This window comes from Chroicocephalus ridibundus, chromosome Z, assembly GCF_963924245.1.
Source record: "Chroicocephalus ridibundus chromosome Z, bChrRid1.1, whole genome shotgun sequence".
Taxonomy (NCBI): Eukaryota; Metazoa; Chordata; class Aves; order Charadriiformes; family Laridae; genus Chroicocephalus; species Chroicocephalus ridibundus.
In genome coordinates, this window is record NC_086316.1 from 20563334 (window position 1) to 20582602 (window position 19269).

A 19269-nucleotide genomic window follows, 5' to 3' on the forward strand; every position below is an offset into this window, starting at 1 on the left:
AGGTCCATTTCTTTGTAATAGTCCTTAAAATCTTAGCTAATGCTCCATACTGTATCAAGGTGCATAAACATACAACGTCCAGATTTGCTGCCTTACTTTTAAACTTCTTTAAACACAGCTCCTTGGTAGTAAAGATTCATACTAGCAACTCTCCACCATTGTAATAATAATTAGCACATACAGAGACATCTTGTCTGCCTGAAGATTATCTGAGAAACAGTGTTTCTAGATGCCCTCATTTTCAGATGGGCTGATGCTTGTCCTTTGAAAGACTGGATTGGACAAATACAGGATATAATCCAGGTTTCCTTATCCAAAGCTGACTGCATGTTCTGGGCCTGATTCGTAAGGCAGATGAAAACTGGAACTGATTTGGCATGGAACCGACACAGAACAGCTCCCCTGCCCCCTGCCTCCCATTTACTAATTTTTATGGCCATTTGGGCTCACAGAAACATATTGCTAAGAGTACTTGTTTTGAAATAATTACATCGACTTCCCTAGTGAAATCTGGGTGCACTAAAATCAATAGCAGGAGTTGGCCAGAACACCAGGAGGGCTTAGCTGTTGCTCCTCTTCCCATCCCCTTTCTTAAGGCATACAGAACCAGGACTGAACCCATAAACACAGGTTTCATTTCCAGCAGTCTTTTTATGCTGGGTAAATTAAAATAAGCTCGTTATCTCATGCATCTGTTTCAAATGGCATTTCTTTTGCCATGAAGAGAGATTAATATAAAAATTTTAAGAGGTTTTTGATTAAAAAAAAAAAAAAGGTATTTGGTCTTTCCACTGAATAGCTATAACATTTAAAATGCTTTTGAGTCAATAAAAAGGTAAATAGAACCCAACATAATTTAAAAAAAAAAAAAAGTAATACTGAGCTCATCTCTGCCACAGATATCTACTACAAATACAGATTTTGTTTCTAGAGTACTTCAGACTGAAGCACATAGACAAATTGTACTGGAGAAAAAAAGAAATTGAAACATTAAGCCTAAGGTATCATTCATTTTCTCATTCTAATACAAACAATGAACACTAAGAGTAATGAGTATGTAACAAAACAAAAATGCCAATGAAGTTTTTGAATAATCACAAAATTAATGCTTCTCACTTTGTAAGTAGTGATCTTTCAAATGACAAAACAGACCCAAATAACTTATCAGGCTTATAAATGTATTTGTTTGTTTGTTTTTTTCTTTTTAAAAAGTGTTCTACCTTTTATTTTACTCAATACTTTTATTTACTAGAAACGAAACTCACCCAAGGAGTTTCTTCTTAAACCCCACAGCAACATGACTGCCATTTTCTTTGCAATCCATGGAAGAGACTCACTTAGAAATTAAAAACTAAAACTAACTTTGAAAGTGAACCTGTCAATTTTATGGATTCAAGCACTAAAGACTGTCATATTAGCAGAAATAGTAAACAAAAATTTTTGTTCAAATACATAGTTGAAAAATAAACACAAAGTCCTTAATACTTAAAATTTGAATTTTATTAAATAAAGTAACACACCTGAAAAGTCACAGAATACCAGTTCTAAAAAATCACCAGTTACAAAAATTTAGTCAACTCATCCTTTGTGATCTTTAAGTCTAAGGCACCCTCCAGCGTTTGAAGAAGAAATTACACTTCCAGCAAGTGAGCAAGAATTTGAAGACAAACAGCATGAGCAAGTTTTCCTGTCAAGACAGAAGCTCCCTGATTAATTTACCATAATTCCATCTGGACATGCATCAGTGATATGACAAAGACATGATGTAAAAAAACGGTAAAATTACTTTTCATGGATTTTTATTAGATTTATGAATGTGTTATTTGCTTTGCTAGTGGAGAGGGATCTCTTTAAGCACACTAAATTTAAAAAATACAGTAAAGTGTGCAATGTATTACACAAGCATTTCTTACAAAGTCTGGTATTGATAACATCACAGAATATGATCTCTATGTTTATAGAGCTTGTTTAAAACTAAGGAGCCTAAATGAATATTTTACTTAACAGAAGATATGCCCATGGTAGGGAAGCGAAAAAAAACAAAAACAATGCACGTAGAAGCAAAGCCAAATACAATATAAAACCAGTATTTTATAATTAATACCATACAAATCAAGAAGGTCACATGTATACAGCCATGTCCATGGCAGTTGACTGATTTTACGTACTAAAAAAATAAAGTGATTTTTGCATTGGTATCCTTGTTCATTTAAAAAGTAACAAATCCTAAGGCATTTTCAGTACCTGACATTCAAATAGAGAAACATTTGTGCCTACAGGATGGACAAAAATGCCTATTGAAAGGACAGTGATGCATGTCAATTTTAGTAGTTAGATCCACACAAATGATTTTAAAATTACTGAAACAGAATGAGGGCTGGAAATCAAAACTTTTTCAACTGCAATTATGCACAAACAAGCATTTCTTGTAGATTTCTCTTCTGGTATTTAACATCTTGACATTGTGCCCTGTTCACACTTCCACAATCAAACAAAACCTTATATACAATTTAAGTGGTAATGAGATAATATGCTTTGAAATATATGTTAAGTAACCACAAAGTGGTTAGGTCTTGATCAAGGAAAACATCTTTACTTAGAAAAGCTCCTAGTTTATGTACGTGTTCAGAATTTAAAGCATATAAGTTCACTGAATTAGTGCTTCAAGTATCTTTCTTCACTAGGGATGGATGTAAGAATGCATATATATTGCTGAACTAGGTCTTTACATCCCTGGGTTCACCTTTACAGGTCTATGTGCAAAATTGCTACTGCAACAAAGGGATTTTCATCCTGTACAATCAGGCTAGTTACTTAATAATTGATTCAGTTTCATACTGTTTGAGAGTTTCACACACACACACTCAAAACCTACTATAGAACTTATTTATGTTAGCTACAGTTGGAGAAGCAAAAATTCATTACCTCATGATTTAGTAAAAAAGTGACATTTGGTCAGTGCTAACATTCAGAATTCAGAGTTCTGTCCAGGAAAACAGCTGACGTCACTCTTCCTAGTATAGCTGAAGAGATCTTTTTAGAAATTGAAAGAAATTATGACGACATTGACCAAAAATTTTAGAATTACTATTAATATTACAAATAAACCTAGCCAGGGTGATGCAAAAAGAGGTAGAAAATATTTCAGAAGAAAGTACAGGATAAATATATTTACATATATATACATATGAGTATAAAAAACATTTAAAAACAGTCATTATCCCCATAAAACTTACAACTGTGCTTAACTTCACATGTTGCAAATACTTACATTTACTTCAAAAAAGAGCTAAAAATAGTGTGCAAAATTAAGCATGCCTTTATGTATTTTGTAAAGTAGAATGGGCTTATAAAAATCACTCACTGTTGAAATTTTGGCTCTTTGCAAGAACTTTTTGCATGCTTCTATTTAGTGATGTTCCTTTTTGCAATAGCTTCTCTGATTTGACGATCAAGTTCACTTACAATATGGTCCTCATGATTATATACTCCTGTTCTCAACAGGGTATCCCTCTCTTCTATCAAACGAGAGAGATAATCATCCATGTTCTCATTTAATTTTCTAGAATTAAGACTATCCACTCTACCAGCAGAATTATCTCTAACATCTTGCAATTGCTTTCTCTCTTCTTGTTGCTTCAGCCTGATATTGATAAAATGGAAAGAATCAGACAATGAGCCATATTAAAAACCACTCTGACTATTTTTGTATTAAGTCTTTAGGTTATTTATCTACTGAAGTACTTAGTAATATAAATAAATCTATAAAAGGTAACAAATTGTCCCCTCTCTAAAGAAAAACAACCATAAGTAAAAGAAATGTTAATTTTTAAATTTAACAATACCTCTTCTATATGCATCCATAACTATAATATTTGCTACCAAGGCTCCTATTTTGATAATGCAAACAGCACTCAAATTAAAGAGGTTCAACATACAGAACTACCTCAGACAGCTTTTGGAGGACAACATTAGGTAGATTTAAAATTTTAATATATTAAAAATATGAATAGCACATGCCTCCATCTTTTCTTAACACAGCAGTTATCCCTAGAACTGAAAGTTTAAAATAGAAAAAAAACCCCTGGTGCTGTACAACTATGACCATAACAGAAACCAGGGTAGAATAGCCTTAAACATATTTTTCTATCCTGCAGTATCGTTGCATTTTATAAATGTGCAATCTTTACCACAGGGACAAAAAACTGTGCTCCTTCACCGGACTGACAGCCAATAATCTTGATTTAACCGAACCGTCTCCTGTCTTGAGGCAGACAGCAAGAAAAGAGGGGGGAAAAAAAAAAAAGGAATCTTGCAAATGCTTTCATACCTGTTAAGTTCATTTCTGATATCCTCCAGCTCTTGTCGGTCTGTTTTCCCCAGCTCTTTTTCTTCTGCTGCCAAATATCGTAGCCTCATGTGCTCCAGCTCCTGTTGCTGCTTTTTAAGGTGAGCCATTGCATTTTCTTGTTCACGCTAGTGTGGGAAGAGGTGAAGATGTAACTCAGTTGACCACATGATTACATGTAAAAGTGCTAAATACAGTGACATGAGCAAAACTTCAGGAATGAAGTCATGACAATTAAGTCTACAGCAGTATTAGAAATGCAGGAGTTAAAAAGATTGACTTTGCTGTCGATATCTGTAACACAGTAAGACCAGGACTTTGCAGTAAACCTGTTCAGGCTGGATCAGCTGAAGCCCAGTCAGAGATAACACCCCGTTAACAAAATAGCAAAAAAGTTACAAACCCTTTTACAAACTCTGGCTTAAGCTGGTAAACATAAAACTTGTTTAACTACTCAAGATACTGAGATTTATTCCTTCGCTACACAGCATTTTAAATTATAGCGCTTTTTGAGAAATAAAGAACAGAAAAAAGCTAAATAGCTGCAGGAAATTTCCATCAATAGCCCCATAGTGCCTACTGTCAAAGCTTCACAAACTACTTTTTGAAATTGCAATATGTGGTTAAAAAATAAGCCTTGAAAACAAAACTCTGGTGAGGTTTCCTTTTACATTTGTCTAGCTCTGTGCAAGACCTTAGCTAACTTACTCTGTGGATGTAATCCAATTAATCTATGCATTCTAAAAAGTTTATTGTTGGGTGTTGGGGGTTTTTTGTTGTTGTTAGTTTGGTTTTTTTGTTGTTTAAGGTCTATGCAGACACTGTGACAAAACTAAGGTTTTAGTCTGCTACCACTGTGTGACATTAAAGTGTCTTGTTTTCCTCCCAGTCATTTTCTGTATTCCCTTGTGCACTAGCTCAATGCAGTTAGTGTTACACTCTGAATGAGACAGAAGACCTGAGGTAAAATGGCATTTCTTCCTGCAGTTCAAAAATAAGGCAGAAGGTTACACAGACATCCTGGATCTAGACATATCGTGAAGTGCAATTTTGTAATTTTGACATTGCTTTCACCTGATTGTTAATACAATCAGTTTTATATTTATTATAGGGGTGAAAAAAAAAGATAATTTTGTTTGATATGTGTGAGCATATTCATTACACAGTCAACCTAATAATATTTGGAATAACCGTCAGGCAGTTTCCTGAACCTCAGTTCCTGGCATCTTACGTACACCCTGTTGATGATCAATACGTGATAAGAAAATCTGAATTTCACAAGGAATTGGTATAAACAAAGACTCTAGTTATTGATGTGAACAGGCAATGGAATAGAGAAGTACTTGACAAGAAGTCATAGCATGTATGTAACCCCAAAATTCTTTATTTTTATACTGAATTCAGTACACCAGCCAGGCAAATTAAATGTTCGAATTGCAGTGAGACAGGCCAGAAAGCCTCAAGAACAACTTTTTAAAGGGATACATATTAAGAACAAAACCAGAAGCAGGAATCTTGCCAAAGAGTCTACAGCTGATAGATGACTGAAGCACAAAAAAAAGTACTCAGGGAAGATAACGCCATAGTTCTTTCTTCCCCATTAAGAGTTCACTGCAGAAGAACATTCCCATATGAGAGGCACCCTTTTTATGTGGGACAGGTTTGCAGAACAGTCTCAGACTGAAGTAGAATAGGTTTTAGCACAGGAATCTACAAATACATTAGTAAATATTAACAAGTCACTACAGCCAGCTGATATTTATCCAAGAAGTTTCAGGAGTTCTAAGGAAATTAAAACACAAGGTCGCAAGACTAACTGGATGTGTAATGCATCACTAAAATTGGTGTTGATACCACAGGAATAACTTTTGCCCCATTTTTTATTTTATTCTTCCTTTAAACAGAGGCCTTAGGAATATCCAGGAACTACCAGTAGGACTTACTTCCACAGTGCCCAAATTGGTTGAAACCATAAGTAAAACCAAAACTAACCAGATGTATGGGTACACTAGGAAGAAAGATCCAGCTTTTGTAGAAAAGTGACATTTCCAACTAGTCTTAGAAAAAAACCCAAAAAACCAACAAAACACTCCAAAACCACCTACAACCAGTCACAACACTAAGCTGTTGTGGAGAAGAGTCCTCTGATTATTCAGGGTTTAGAAGACCAGAGAAAGGATAGCAATTGATTGTTTCCATAATAGCAAGAAGGTAACACTGGACTCCATAAAAGTCTACTCTTTGATATATTCATAAAAGAGGAAGTCATTCTGGAAAAAACAGTTTGCTGTCAAAACAAAACTATTCAGTAAGGAAAAGAGGATGTGAAAGCACAGGATATAATGGGGACAAAAATACGAATTAGTTTGAAAAGGAAACAGACAAATTAAGAATACATTCCCTGATGTCCATTAAACATGACCTTAACTGACTGAGGGGACTGGAGGATATTCAAAGATATCCAAGATGGGTTTCTGGATCTTGTGCAACTACTGTTGGCCTCTGTATGGGCTAGACTGGTATTTCGCATCAGTTGGCTAGTTTGTTTTTTTTCACCCACTGAAAAGCTCTGACTGAAAGTCAAAGCTAGGTAAATTCCAGCTAGAGACATGATTGAAGTTATTAGAACAGTGGAAATTAACCACTTAAGCAATACATCAGACACGTTAGGAGCTTAATCACAGAGTGTTCTGAATTGAGAGAGATCTGTATTTTTAAAAAATGCCAAAGATCAAGCATTAATGTTGAAGTATTTCACAAAGAAAAGACTGAGGGTGCTTTTTTTTTTTTTTTAAAAAAAAAGTCCCATTGAATATCACAATAGTATTCTCTGGTTTCCAAATATCTGGAGAGGCAACAGAATCCAGACAGTAAAGCCAAATCTCAAGTCTATGATGGGCTACAAGGAGGAAAGGAATTATCTTAACTATTTTGATAGTTGTTTGTAGTACTTGATAGATAGTACTCGAGTTGTTTGCTTTGCTAAATGCAGGTAGTAAGATAAAATGCTGAGCATGATCTAGTCTCAAATTGGTTGGTATAAAACCAGTATAACTTAAGTTTAGTACAAGTAAATAAACAGACAGTAAATCTAATTATCTCAATTACCCAAAATCTAGAAGTATGGAGACAGGCTAACATTTACTTCTTTGAGACCATCACTATTCTTGGTGCTCTCATTCGTTCTCCTAAGTTAAATCCTTTTCAAAATAAAGCAAGTTAAAATATTGCTGTGTTTAAGAAACAAAAAAATAAGAGATTAATACCTGAAGGCAAACATGAGTCTTGACATTTTAAGTGTGTTAAACTTCCTTTGAAAAGTTCTATTTAGGCTCAGGATAGGAGTTGTTGCTCTGTAGATGTAGAACAAGTCTAGAAATTTCTACTTGTCTGCCCCTACAGGTAAAGAATTCAATAATTCAGCCTGGTGACTAGCTACTTTTCCTGATTAGACAAAAAGTCTAAAGAAACTTGCTATACGTATCCCTGTAGTAGATACAGTACAGCCTGCATATACACGTTCTGGCTTTGGAATTTATCTGTCTAGTACAACCTGGTTTTCCAGTTGACATTATATAACAGTGGTAAGAGTCTTGGAGGACAGAGAATAAATTATATAAAAATACACAAGCAAACTGCCTCAGCTGTAGGAAAAAACCCTCATTACTGTGCAGGATGAGGCTGACATCTTCCTCCTAGATGATGTCAAAAATCTAAATCTTTGACAGAAGAGAGGACTTCTAACTGCCATTATCTGCTTTTCCAGCCTTTCTACCTATGATGATTTGTAGCTATGACAAGCTTCAGTCTAATGCGTTGTTGCGGATGGTAAGGAAAGAATTAACTTTGGAAAAAAAATCTCCTTGCTCTGCAGTTCAGTTATTCATGCTCTAATCGTCCCATTTTAAACTAGGGCTACTGTCATGGGACGCTGGCGATTAATGTAAGACTGTCAAATTTGTGTATCTCAGTAACTCTGAGAGAATTTTATTTGAAGGTATATTGGGCAAACATCACCTGAAAACTAAACACTGGAAAAGTAATGCAAAACAGAGTAGCACTTACTACTAGCACAGCAAGACTTTCACACATCAGCATAAAATGACACCCCTGTCTACTAATGAAACCGATTACAGTGAGACACATAATATATAGAAATCATCAAATAGTTGTGACTACACTGAATAGAAGTCTTCTAATCCAGTCCTTCAGTTTTTGGACTGTATTACTCAGATCTCTAAGGAAAGCTCTTGAAAGTGATCTTACAGTTGCAGCTTCAGAGGAAAGACTTAATAGCGCGCTTGCCATAAAAAGCACTCGGGACTACAAGTTTCATTACAAGTTGATGACACCTTACTATTTGAGGCAGGAAAGTTCAATGATCAGCATTGTTCAGTTGATCAGCATGCTGTTCAGCAACACGCTCACAATGGCAATCTGACAGCAAAAAAGGCATTTTAAACAAAATGAAAGTATAATTAGAAGAAGTACGTATACTGAAGATTAACAGAACAAAGTCCTAAGCTCAATCAGACCAGGAAGAAGACAGAATACTGCTAATGCTTTCTTATTGATTAGAAGGGATCTCTCATTTAATACCTTGGTCCTTTATGTCCTCACTGAGCTAGTTAGTTTCAGAATTTTAAGTTTTTTTGGTTAAGAAACATCTTTAGTGATATATTTCATAAAACCAAGAAAAGGATGAAAGAGAAAGTTATGCAAAAGCAAAGGAGAGAGGTAGGAAAAGCAAGGCTTTCCTGAAGAATCTTTGTTCTGTTCTTGTTCCTTTCTGTTTTTCTCTGGGAAAAATGTCTATGAAAAAAATTAAAAAAAATAAACATTGTCACCTGTAAGCATGGTCATTGCTCAGGATAATATCGCTAGACTTGTAGGGAAGTAAGTTTGAATATGGAGAGTGCTAAGTTCTCCTTTTCGCCACAGAGGAGAAAAACTCTGATCAGCACATTTCTCTCCAAGTTAATGTTGGGCAGGACTTCCTTTCAGATAAAACTGGCTAGAAATTTCATTTTATTACTAATACAACTGTGATGTAAACATGACAAATATTTGGCATTTCCTTGTTTGTGAGGGGTAAGGGAAAAACCGAGATGAATTTTAGTCCTGTAACAGTGAAAGTCTTTCTTTAAAATTTCTTTAGCGTTCCATGCCATGACCCTGGGTAATGACGTTTAAGCACAATAATATTAAATTTTAAAAAATAAAAATCAGCATTTTCAGAGGTAAGATTTCCCTAGCATTCAGTTTAAGACAGTTCAACTTGGAAAAAAAGAAGACATGAGAACCAGTAAGAAGTGATTTTGTCAACTCATTTATGATGGATCCTGTGTGTAATTTAAGTTACACCCTTCGTACTCTGATTTTCAAATGTCTTTCCCAACATTATCCTTTGACTCCTTTAAAAGTTTGTCATAACAATTTGTAGGGTGCATAACAGCAAACTTAATCCATGTATACCATTCATAGCAGAGCAACAGAAATACGTTTCCTAATAAGCCATCAATACAAGAAGATCACAAAGAATTTACAACAGTTGTTTGATAAGAAGTGAGGCATGCTGGCTTTCAATTAATTTATGTACAATTTTGTTACACGTTGAGGGACCATAAAAAGACTGTCTTTTGTTACAATAAGACAGAATGAAATATTTCTTCATCTTCATCAGTGATGAAACTGAAGCCACTTTATCAAAGGCATTCAGGTATTAAATCTTTTCCATCACAGTTTAACAACACATTGGGCAACAAGCACTTTTTTTTTTTAAAACCAGAGAAGGAACTGAATGCTACTATATAGTAGTACTTGAAATATAGCAGAATTTACTGTGAGATGTTCCAAAATGAAAAAACAGTATTAATAAAACACTTCTGCACATTTATGGTACTAATAAAGCAAAGTCTAGCATTTCTAAACTCACTTGTAACATCTAGTTTTATTCTGTGTATACTTAAAAACTAAGTTATAGTTGAATACAAAGTATTTTTAAGTGTACCTCAGTGCACACAAGTTTATACATACATACTCACACGCTTAAAATTCTCAGTCAAGTTTTTCTGACATACTTCACATTTCCAGTGAGAATATGCTCCTATAATATATACTGAAATAAGGAATATTTACGATTTATTCCCAGCTCATTATCATAGCCAGTCAGCCAGCTTTAAGCCTCAGCAAGAGCTATCAGAATTTCAATTTTTAAACTTTTAGAATTTTGCATTTTTAAATTTCAGGTAAGGAAACAGTCTGGAATCATCAGCTGCTGTACCAAAGGCAACCTTGTGATAGAAGATAAGATGCCCTAGAAACTCACAATACTTGGGAATTTCACTCTTGCATCACCACCTAATTATCACCAGCCACTATGCCATAGTAAGGCAGCCATGGATCAACCAGGAGTATCATGTGCTGATTTTTGCAATATACTCTTATGTAGTCCAGGTACCTTCTCCTCCACTACTTTCTCAGCACTGCTAGTCACTCTGCTCCTTTTGCTCATTTTCTTTCCTTTTCCCCCCTTATTGAAACTTATCACCAATATTCCTTTCTCTTACTAATTTTGCCATCCTCCTCTTACATCCCCATAAACAAAATCAAATCCAATGCAAACAAAGCCTCATACTAGTCATCAGATTATTTACTTCTATGTTTTACTACTTTTCTTCATTAGTTTGCATCTCTAATGCTTGAGACATGGATTACCATTTTAGGAGCTTGCACGGTGGCAACTTCCATCATGTTTTGAAACCTATGGTACTACAGGAATATCAGCATTAAATAAAATTCAACCAGTAATAAAAAACCCTCAAAATTTCAACTACAATCAGATCATAAAAGAATCCCTGCATGCAATCAGATCATAAAAGAATCCCTGCATGCAATCAGATCATAAAAGAATCCCTGCATGCCACCAGGTGCTCTAGTTAAGAGGCTCTTCAATCAAGGAAGCACAATCTTTATTTTGCCATAGCTGCCTATAAATCCAAAAGGGAGATGTAAACATACATACACTAGACTAAACAATGGCTAAATAGCAGCCACTATTCACTCTCCCACTCACACATACCATGCAAGTCTGTGGGAAAAACTTACGATTGAAGCTAAGGAACTCAAGTAAAGTTTTCTGAAAATAACCCAGAGCTGACAAGTCAGTAGGAGGGCCTGGATGGTTTCAAGACACAGTTTTTAACCAAGACTTGGACCTCCAACTGTTTTTTTTTTTTGTGTGTGCTTTTTTTTTTAAACAAAGATTTACATCCCATCCTTGGCTAAATTACTTATAAATTAATCAAATTAATTACTGAGTGGATAAGCAAGACACTGGACAAGACAGAGTGAATGTCAGCCAGCCAATATGGTCTGTTGTTTTAAACAAATGCATCAGTGCTGGTTTTAACAGATCTGCAGGGCACAAACACATTAAAAGACTTAAATATTTCTCCCAGAATACTGAATAATGTATGCATGAACACTTTCAGATTTTGGTTTTCTAGATTATAACAGAGATTATCCACAGCTGAAAAAAATAACATTTCTGCCAGTTTTGATTTTTGTTTTTGATACATTGTTTCTTGCACTCAGGTACTGAATTTAGCATCTAAGATCTCTGTAAGTACATATGCAATTTTGTGTGAATGGTTGGATTGCTCCCAGAAGGAACACACATACATAAAAACCATGGAAGTCTCGTTTGTGTAGTATTGAGATCTCCCAGTCAGCAAACTTCAAAAGACAGTTTTTGAAGCCTACAGTCTACCTGGGTAAATAGATAGGTAGCTAACCTGTTTACATTTTTGTCTTCATAAAACAGGGAAACTAAACAGGGGTATAATAAATGAAGTACTAACATAGACTTGCACTAAATAACAAAGAGAGAAGAAAAGTAAGCTGGTCGAAGTCTATTTTCACTCAGCTTTACAAAACCGTGCTTAAATTAACTAACTTCGTTATTTTGTTAAGCACAGGCAACCATGATGTGTATGTGTCCTCATGTACTTTAGATTTTTTTTTTTTTTTGGTTACCACTGGCACTGTGTTTAGCATTCAAAACCCTAGACAGAGAAATGTAGAACATTTTCTATTAACAGACCATACTTGTCTCAGTTATGTACTGCATATCTCATATTCTGCAAAATATAAAACCATCACAGATGTGTGCTAAGAACTAGTTCCAAAGTAAAAGGAAACTTTTTAATTAAGGAAACATTGACTTTTATGGTTGCAAATCAGAAGAGCATTTTACTAAATGCTTAGCCTGTAGATTATGCTTCTTTAATTCACAAATTGACTGTACTAGGTCACCTTTGAGTAATGGAAATCTCTGTTTAAACATTTTTTTGGCAATGGGCACAAAGCATTAGATCTCATTTCCAAGACTTACCAGCTGGGTTTTGTCATTAACATTTATTAACAATCTAAGATATGGCTTTCAGCGTCTAATCCTCACTACACAAATGTTTTGTATAGTTCTCTAGAGAGCTTTGGTGTGACAAATTACTGGCACAGATTACAGCCCTGTGGCTATTCACCAGAGGCAATGCAAAATTAACATGGTACTAATCCAATTCAAACAAGAAATTGGTCAAACTATGCACAATTGCACAAATCATCTGAACTAAAGCAAATCTAGAATTCCTGAAGCAACAGTTTCCAAATTTATATTTAAAACACAATAAATGGTTTTTGATCATCTCTGCTTCAACTTTTATTTGGCTCTTTAAAGTCACTTAAATCCTTTATCAATAGACTAAGTATAAGATGAAGCATAGGGTATAAAACCCACAAGAAACTACTTAGAAAGGGTTTGTTCTGTAGTAGAAAAGGTTTAGGTAGCATAATTCACTCTACATGCCAACTTATTTTACAGTTGAGACTTTCAGCAAGAGCATCAGCTGAAACCATTTACATATGTTACTAAATTCAGATTGTCAGGCCTATGGTGACAAAATTTATAATAAAAACCTGATAGTGATATACACTAGTGTTAATATGGGAAGCAACAATCTCTTTTATTCTGCAGGAATTTTTAAATATGTCAGTAAGAAAAAATAGCCTGGACACTTCATGGCTGCTGAAGAAGCCTTAATCAGAGAGATAAGTTTTATATTCTTTCTTCTACCATCTTGTCAAGCACAGAAGTTTTGGAAATTGGAGATGAGAATTCATAACTCCTTTTATCACTAAGCAAAGAAGGACCAATTTGAAGACAGAAAATAAAGAGAGTTTTTAATTATTGATAGCGAGTATACAGCACATTTACTTTCTTCAAAGAGAAATACAGATTAAAAAAAGGTAATTATCATTTAGGACAAGGCAGTCTTAACTTCTTACTCCTCAAAAACTGAACAGTCTATCAGAAGGAATGAAGTAGGAACTATGATCCTTAAAAAAACCCCAAAACCCATTTTTCCTAAAGGAGGAAGTAGGTGTGAACACAGGAAATAAAAGCCTTTTACTAAACTTGAATTCTGAAGCTTTATGTCTGCATCAAGGTTTGTTCAGCGACAGGGCTTAATGATTTACTAATTTGTTTGTCAAGGCCAATGGAAATGCTTGCCATTCTCAAGTATACTGTTTAGCTAATGTTTATTGTAATTCATGCAAGACAGGTGATGACAAAAAAAACCCAGAGGTATACAGACTCAGTGAGGATGAAGCTGCTACTACTGCAAGTTTCAACAGAGTGCTTTCAAGTCATGCATGTGTGACTACATATATAGATAGATACACACAAACACGATCTCTGTTAAAACACAGCAGTAAAAAAAGCATGCCACATTAATGTAAGATTAGGATTTCCAAAAGCAGAAGGAAGTTTCATTTCCAGTTTAAATTTTCTGCAAGTTTACTCCATTTTACAGCATTCAGCAATTACTACGATTTGTTTGTCATCTTTACTCTTCATATTACAACTAACATACAGCACTGTTAGGACTGTAACTGACCAAGATCCTTGGGATAGGAACAAAATATTTTCTCTGCAAGTGCTGATTAAGCATTATTGGCATTAAGATTAATAAAACTTTCCTTTTTTGAATCATGCCTCCTTTCACCTACCCCAACCTTCTTTGCAGACCTGAGCCTTGGTCTTTCCTGAGTTCAATGTCAAATTCAAACCAGTTTTGCTGTTCTAACTTTTGTAAAAAGCATAGCTCAGAACTTTACTTTTGTGAAGACAAAAACTAATAAAATGAAAACTGCCAGAAGTGAACAGTAATTATAAGTAGCTTCCAACACTACCTTAACTTGGTTGTCTCATATGACAAAAGAAAACTGCATACCTGTTTTAACCTTGCAAGTTCTTTCAAAGCCCTTGTCCATTGTTGTTTGTAGTGGAGCTTAGACTTGGTAGCTGACTCTAACTTTCTTTCAAGTTCAACCTAAAAGCAATTAAAATCATATCAGCTGAAGCAATAACAGCAGTAACAATCACTGAAAGATGTATATATACAAAGGGTCTGGTTTAAGAAAAGTGTTTATGTAGTATAATATACAACATCATCTGAAGCTGTTATATAATATAACATAAATATTATGGCACATGAACATTTTCTTGTTTAAAATATAGCCTTATTTTTATTGGATAGCTGTCTATACAAAAAGAAAAAGATTAGTTTTTAGCACTAAATCTGCTGATGCAACCTTTAAATATAAGATTCTCAAATTAGGAAACCCCCTCCCCCTGCTTTTTTTTTTTCCAAAGTAAGGTTATAAGCAGTAATTTAACAGAAACACTGATGTATAAATCTTGCTTTTAAAAGTTGTGTATATTTAGTTTCTTTCCTACAGCTGCTGGAAGATATGTGCTACATTCTTTTCTCTGAAACAAGTATCTGTTCAAACCAGTCTTTAAAATATACGTATCTAGTGTGAATCTTTGATCTTACTATCTAAATAAATCTTTACAAAATGTTACACACCAAAAATTCACTGCATTCTGTGCAAAGAGTAAGTATTAAAAGGCAAATGAAAACTGTTGTGAAGCACACAGAACACAGTAATCTGAAAAATTAAGTATTTTTAATTAACAGCTTTGAGGCAGTGATATTTTCTTTTAATCACACAAAAAAGTTATTTACCGTTAAGTTTGTGAAGATCTTAAAGCACTTATTTTTTATCTAACAAACATGGGAAATCCAAAAATATTTAAGCTAAGAGTTTAAGAAGTCTGTAGAGACAGAAACATATTTTGAATCATTTGCTTGTGTTATTACAAGTTATTCAAACATACAGCAACATGCACATTGACTATATCACTGTGTGTGCATTTTGTGTCAAGAAGCCTGGTTTAATTTTTTTCCAGCTTATTTGGTCAACAATTTGACTCAAAATCTCACACTTCTGAGCATAAAATGCCCATATCTGTGGTTTTAATTAGGCAAAATATCCTCTACTCAAAGCACATATGATTTCTAAGAAGTCAACTTATGACAGTGATTCCACTCCACTTATAAGTAACAAATCTCTTTTCAGAAATACTTATTAAAACCCCAATGCACATAATGGAATACCAGTCAAGTTAATCCTCACAAGAAAATCTTTACCTTTATTTAGTTTTATAAACAGAATGCTGAGAGTCCCCAGCATAAATCAGTCCCCAGCAATTTAAGTATATATGTTAGGGTTTTTTTTCCTGCCTTAGCCGCTAACACTACTGCTTCCTCTATAGAAATAAGGTCACTGTTGGCCTTAATACTGTGTCTGAATACTTAAAGTCTGAAGAAATTGTTGGAAAAAGTAATACAAAATGGACAAATTAACCAGTCTATCATGCAAGGTTATTCTACATCTTCCTGTCAGTGAGTGGACCATTGTGACTGTTTTTAAAGACTAGAAAAATCCAAGATACCTTTTCTAAAGTGAGAAGATGTATTTCCGATTGTAACTGGATTTCTGGTTTGCTACTTTGCTGTTCCTTGTATTGCTGGAACTCCTTCTCCAATGTTTTATACTTATTTTCTGCTTCATAAAGCTACATTAAAGATATGAAGATGTAATGTAAGTTAACAGAAAAATCCATTCACAGACAAAGAATTAGGTTACAGAACTTAAGTTATTCCTTAGTCCCTGGAACAAAAATCTTACTGTCCATTATCTGATATAAAACAGACACTGAAAGTTACATATTCATAAATAATGATTTTGTGATGATGGCATACAGCAATGTTTTAATAGGAAGAATTTTAAAGAGGATCTTTGCTCAGGACTGGGAAGAGAAAACAAGTCTGTCCTCATATTCAGAAGACAAAGATTTATAAACATTGCCGTTCACATTTCTAAAATGACTTGCAGAAGAAACACAGAAAACAAAACTATTTAGATTTACACACATCTTTTAAAGAAATCCAACAGTGTTATCTACTATATGAAGTTTTATTACTTACTCAATTTCACCAGCATAACTTGTTTAGGAATGTCTGGAAAAGGAAACAACTAATACTTCGTACAGCCAAATAATGATTTAGAAGAAAGGCTGAAGTAGAAAGATGTCAGTGACTAATGACTTAATGCTATGTACCTCCGCCCTCACTGTGTACTTCCACAGTTTCACGAAGACTTTATAAAGAGAGCACTTTGCTTTTCATCTTAAAATGGGCAATTTAAAAACCACTGCCAATACACAGTTACTTTGCTACAAAGAAATTAAGCAAGTCATAGAATCATAGAATGGTTTGGGTTGGAAGGGACCTTAAAGATCATTTAGTTCCAACACCCCTGCCATGGGCAGGATGTTTAACAGGCTTTTTTTTTCCATTATACTATATTAAAAAGATTAAGATTTTTTTAAAGATGTTTTCTAAGAGTAGCTTACATTCTTCAGTTAAGTAATATTCAACTATAAATACCCTTAGTACACCTGATGGAACTGAGACATTCCATTGCAGAATATGATCCCAAATGCTGCACTTGCACTTATGTCCAACTAGCTATTTTGATGAATTGTATCAAACAGTTTAGAATACTAGGTGAAAATGCTTCAGAGAATCCATTTCTGTTTCAAAGCCTACAACTTCTTCTGTTAGTACATTAATATTTTAATTCTTTGGATCTCCTCGTTGGGTCACCTCTATTTTTCTTCTAAAATTTCACTTTTTGCAACTATTATTTTTACAGAATTGATGTAAGAAAGCAAAGATGCTGCCCAAGGAGCCACACAAAAATGTAGTTCACTGCAGTTACTTTTCATATACAACTGCAATAGCCAACTTTTGTCAAGAGATATTATTATTTGTCACCTTTCCATTTTTACTAATTTCTTTTTTCATAGTTTTTACAGTTTTTCCATAATTTTCATAATTTTTTCCATAATTAAGCAGACATACAGATGTGATGACAATGACAGTAATTTCTTTCTTTAGCTATGAAAAATGCCAGCTATTCCTAGAACTTATACAATATGTTTAATTTCTTGTTTGGTTCTGAAAACAGTTTCAAAAATGGAATTTCTCATGAGACCTCAGGTTGTGGAGTGTTAGGGAACTGCAGAAATCATACAAATAAAGCACAACTTCCTTATTCAGGAAGTAAATGCGATGTTCTTCAAGGTGGATGCTTCAAGGATCTTCTCTTGCACATAGTGGGGTTTATCTCCAAACAAGTTAGAAAATTAGGGAACCTCTACAATTCAAGTATGAAAATTGTGTACTGACATATCTCCTTAAAAGGTAAGTCATAAGTCAAAGCATATTGTTTATAACTATTATAGTTTACTCCAAGACATTCCTTGTTAAAAAAACCAACCACACACAAACAAAAAAAACACACTCAAAAATGTAAAAAAAAAAAAAAAAAAAAAAGAGAGGCTCATCAGAACTGGTAGCAAAGGGAACCATCCTATAGTAAGACTCCAAAGCAAAGAAACAAAACCCCACACCACCCCCAGTAATGCAAAAAAAAAAAAAAGGCTGTCTTATCCAGAATATGCACTAACAACCACCTCACACTGAAGCATAAGAGAGATTCAAAACAGCAGGAACAGCACACAGGAAGACAGCCAATATGCCCAGTCATGCCCAGCGACGGGACAAGAGGTAATGGGCGCAAACTTGAGCATAGGAAGTTCCACCTAAACATGAGGAGGAACTTCTTTACTTTGAGGGTGGCAGAGCACTGGAACAGGCTGCCCAGAGAGGTGGTGGAGTCTCCATCTCTGGAGACATTCCAAAGCCCTCTGGATGCGTTCCTGTGCAACCTGCTCTAGGTGAGTCTGCTCTGGCAGGGGGGCTGGACTAGATGATCTCCAGAGGTCCCTTCCAACCCTATGATTCTATGATTCTATAAGCAGGAAAGAATGGCCTTCATATAAAGCAAGACAAAACATAGTGGGGTTTGTGTTTGGAAGAGGCAGTACTACAGGCACCTAAGCAATCAGGAACAGTATATAGCACAGGCACTAAAGTGTTCCTCATAATTATTAAGCAATGAGCTTAAAATGAAGAATTTTTAAACATACAACACATAATTAAATTTTAGAACTCACTGCCACAGGATGTTGCAATGCTAAAAATAGAAATACTTTTTCAAAGGGATCAGATGAGTTCATGAAGATTACTTTCACTGATGGCTAGTAAATATGAAATGCTGCCTCTGGATGAGGGTACATGTAACTCTTAATGGTACTGCTGGATACACTGAAATTGCATTTTCTCATTGTCCCATTTCTTATTTTCATGCCCTCTAAATCCAACCATTGCTACAACAGAATGCTGAGCTAACTGGATCTTTGTTCTGATACAGTATGTCTGTTCTGAATAGGAAAAATAAAGTGATTGTGATGGCATTGCAACCTAGCTAGAAAAAGTCAGTAGGAGTCAAAAGAATGAATTTGGAAGATGACTCCTAGGTGGTGGCATCTGTCACTTGAGCCTGAAGAACTACTGGCTATCTTGTCTGGACAAATACAGCAG

At 34.7% G+C, this 19269-nt stretch overlaps 1 protein-coding gene across 9 annotated transcripts in view; it reads right to left on the reverse strand.

The window, feature by feature from the left end:
• Positions 1–1490: 1490 nt before the first annotated feature.
• CEP120 (centrosomal protein 120) overlaps positions 1491–19269 on the reverse strand; it is a 40426-nt gene continuing 22647 nt past the window's right edge. For 5 of the 9 annotated variants that reach the window (XM_063320449.1, XM_063320450.1, XM_063320447.1 and 2 more), the window contains 4 exons: positions 16212–16334; positions 14644–14742; positions 4331–4476; positions 1491–3643 (listed from right to left, as the gene is read on the reverse strand). In XM_063320449.1, the coding sequence (XP_063176519.1) occupies positions 3406–3643; positions 4331–4476; positions 14644–14742; positions 16212–16334 (606 nt within the window). In that variant the 3' untranslated portion in view covers positions 1491–3405. The remainder of the gene's footprint in view (positions 3644–4330; positions 4477–14643; positions 14743–16211; positions 16335–19269) is intronic. The other 4 variants (XR_010069107.1, XR_010069105.1, XM_063320448.1 and 1 more) reach the window with 4 other exon arrangements.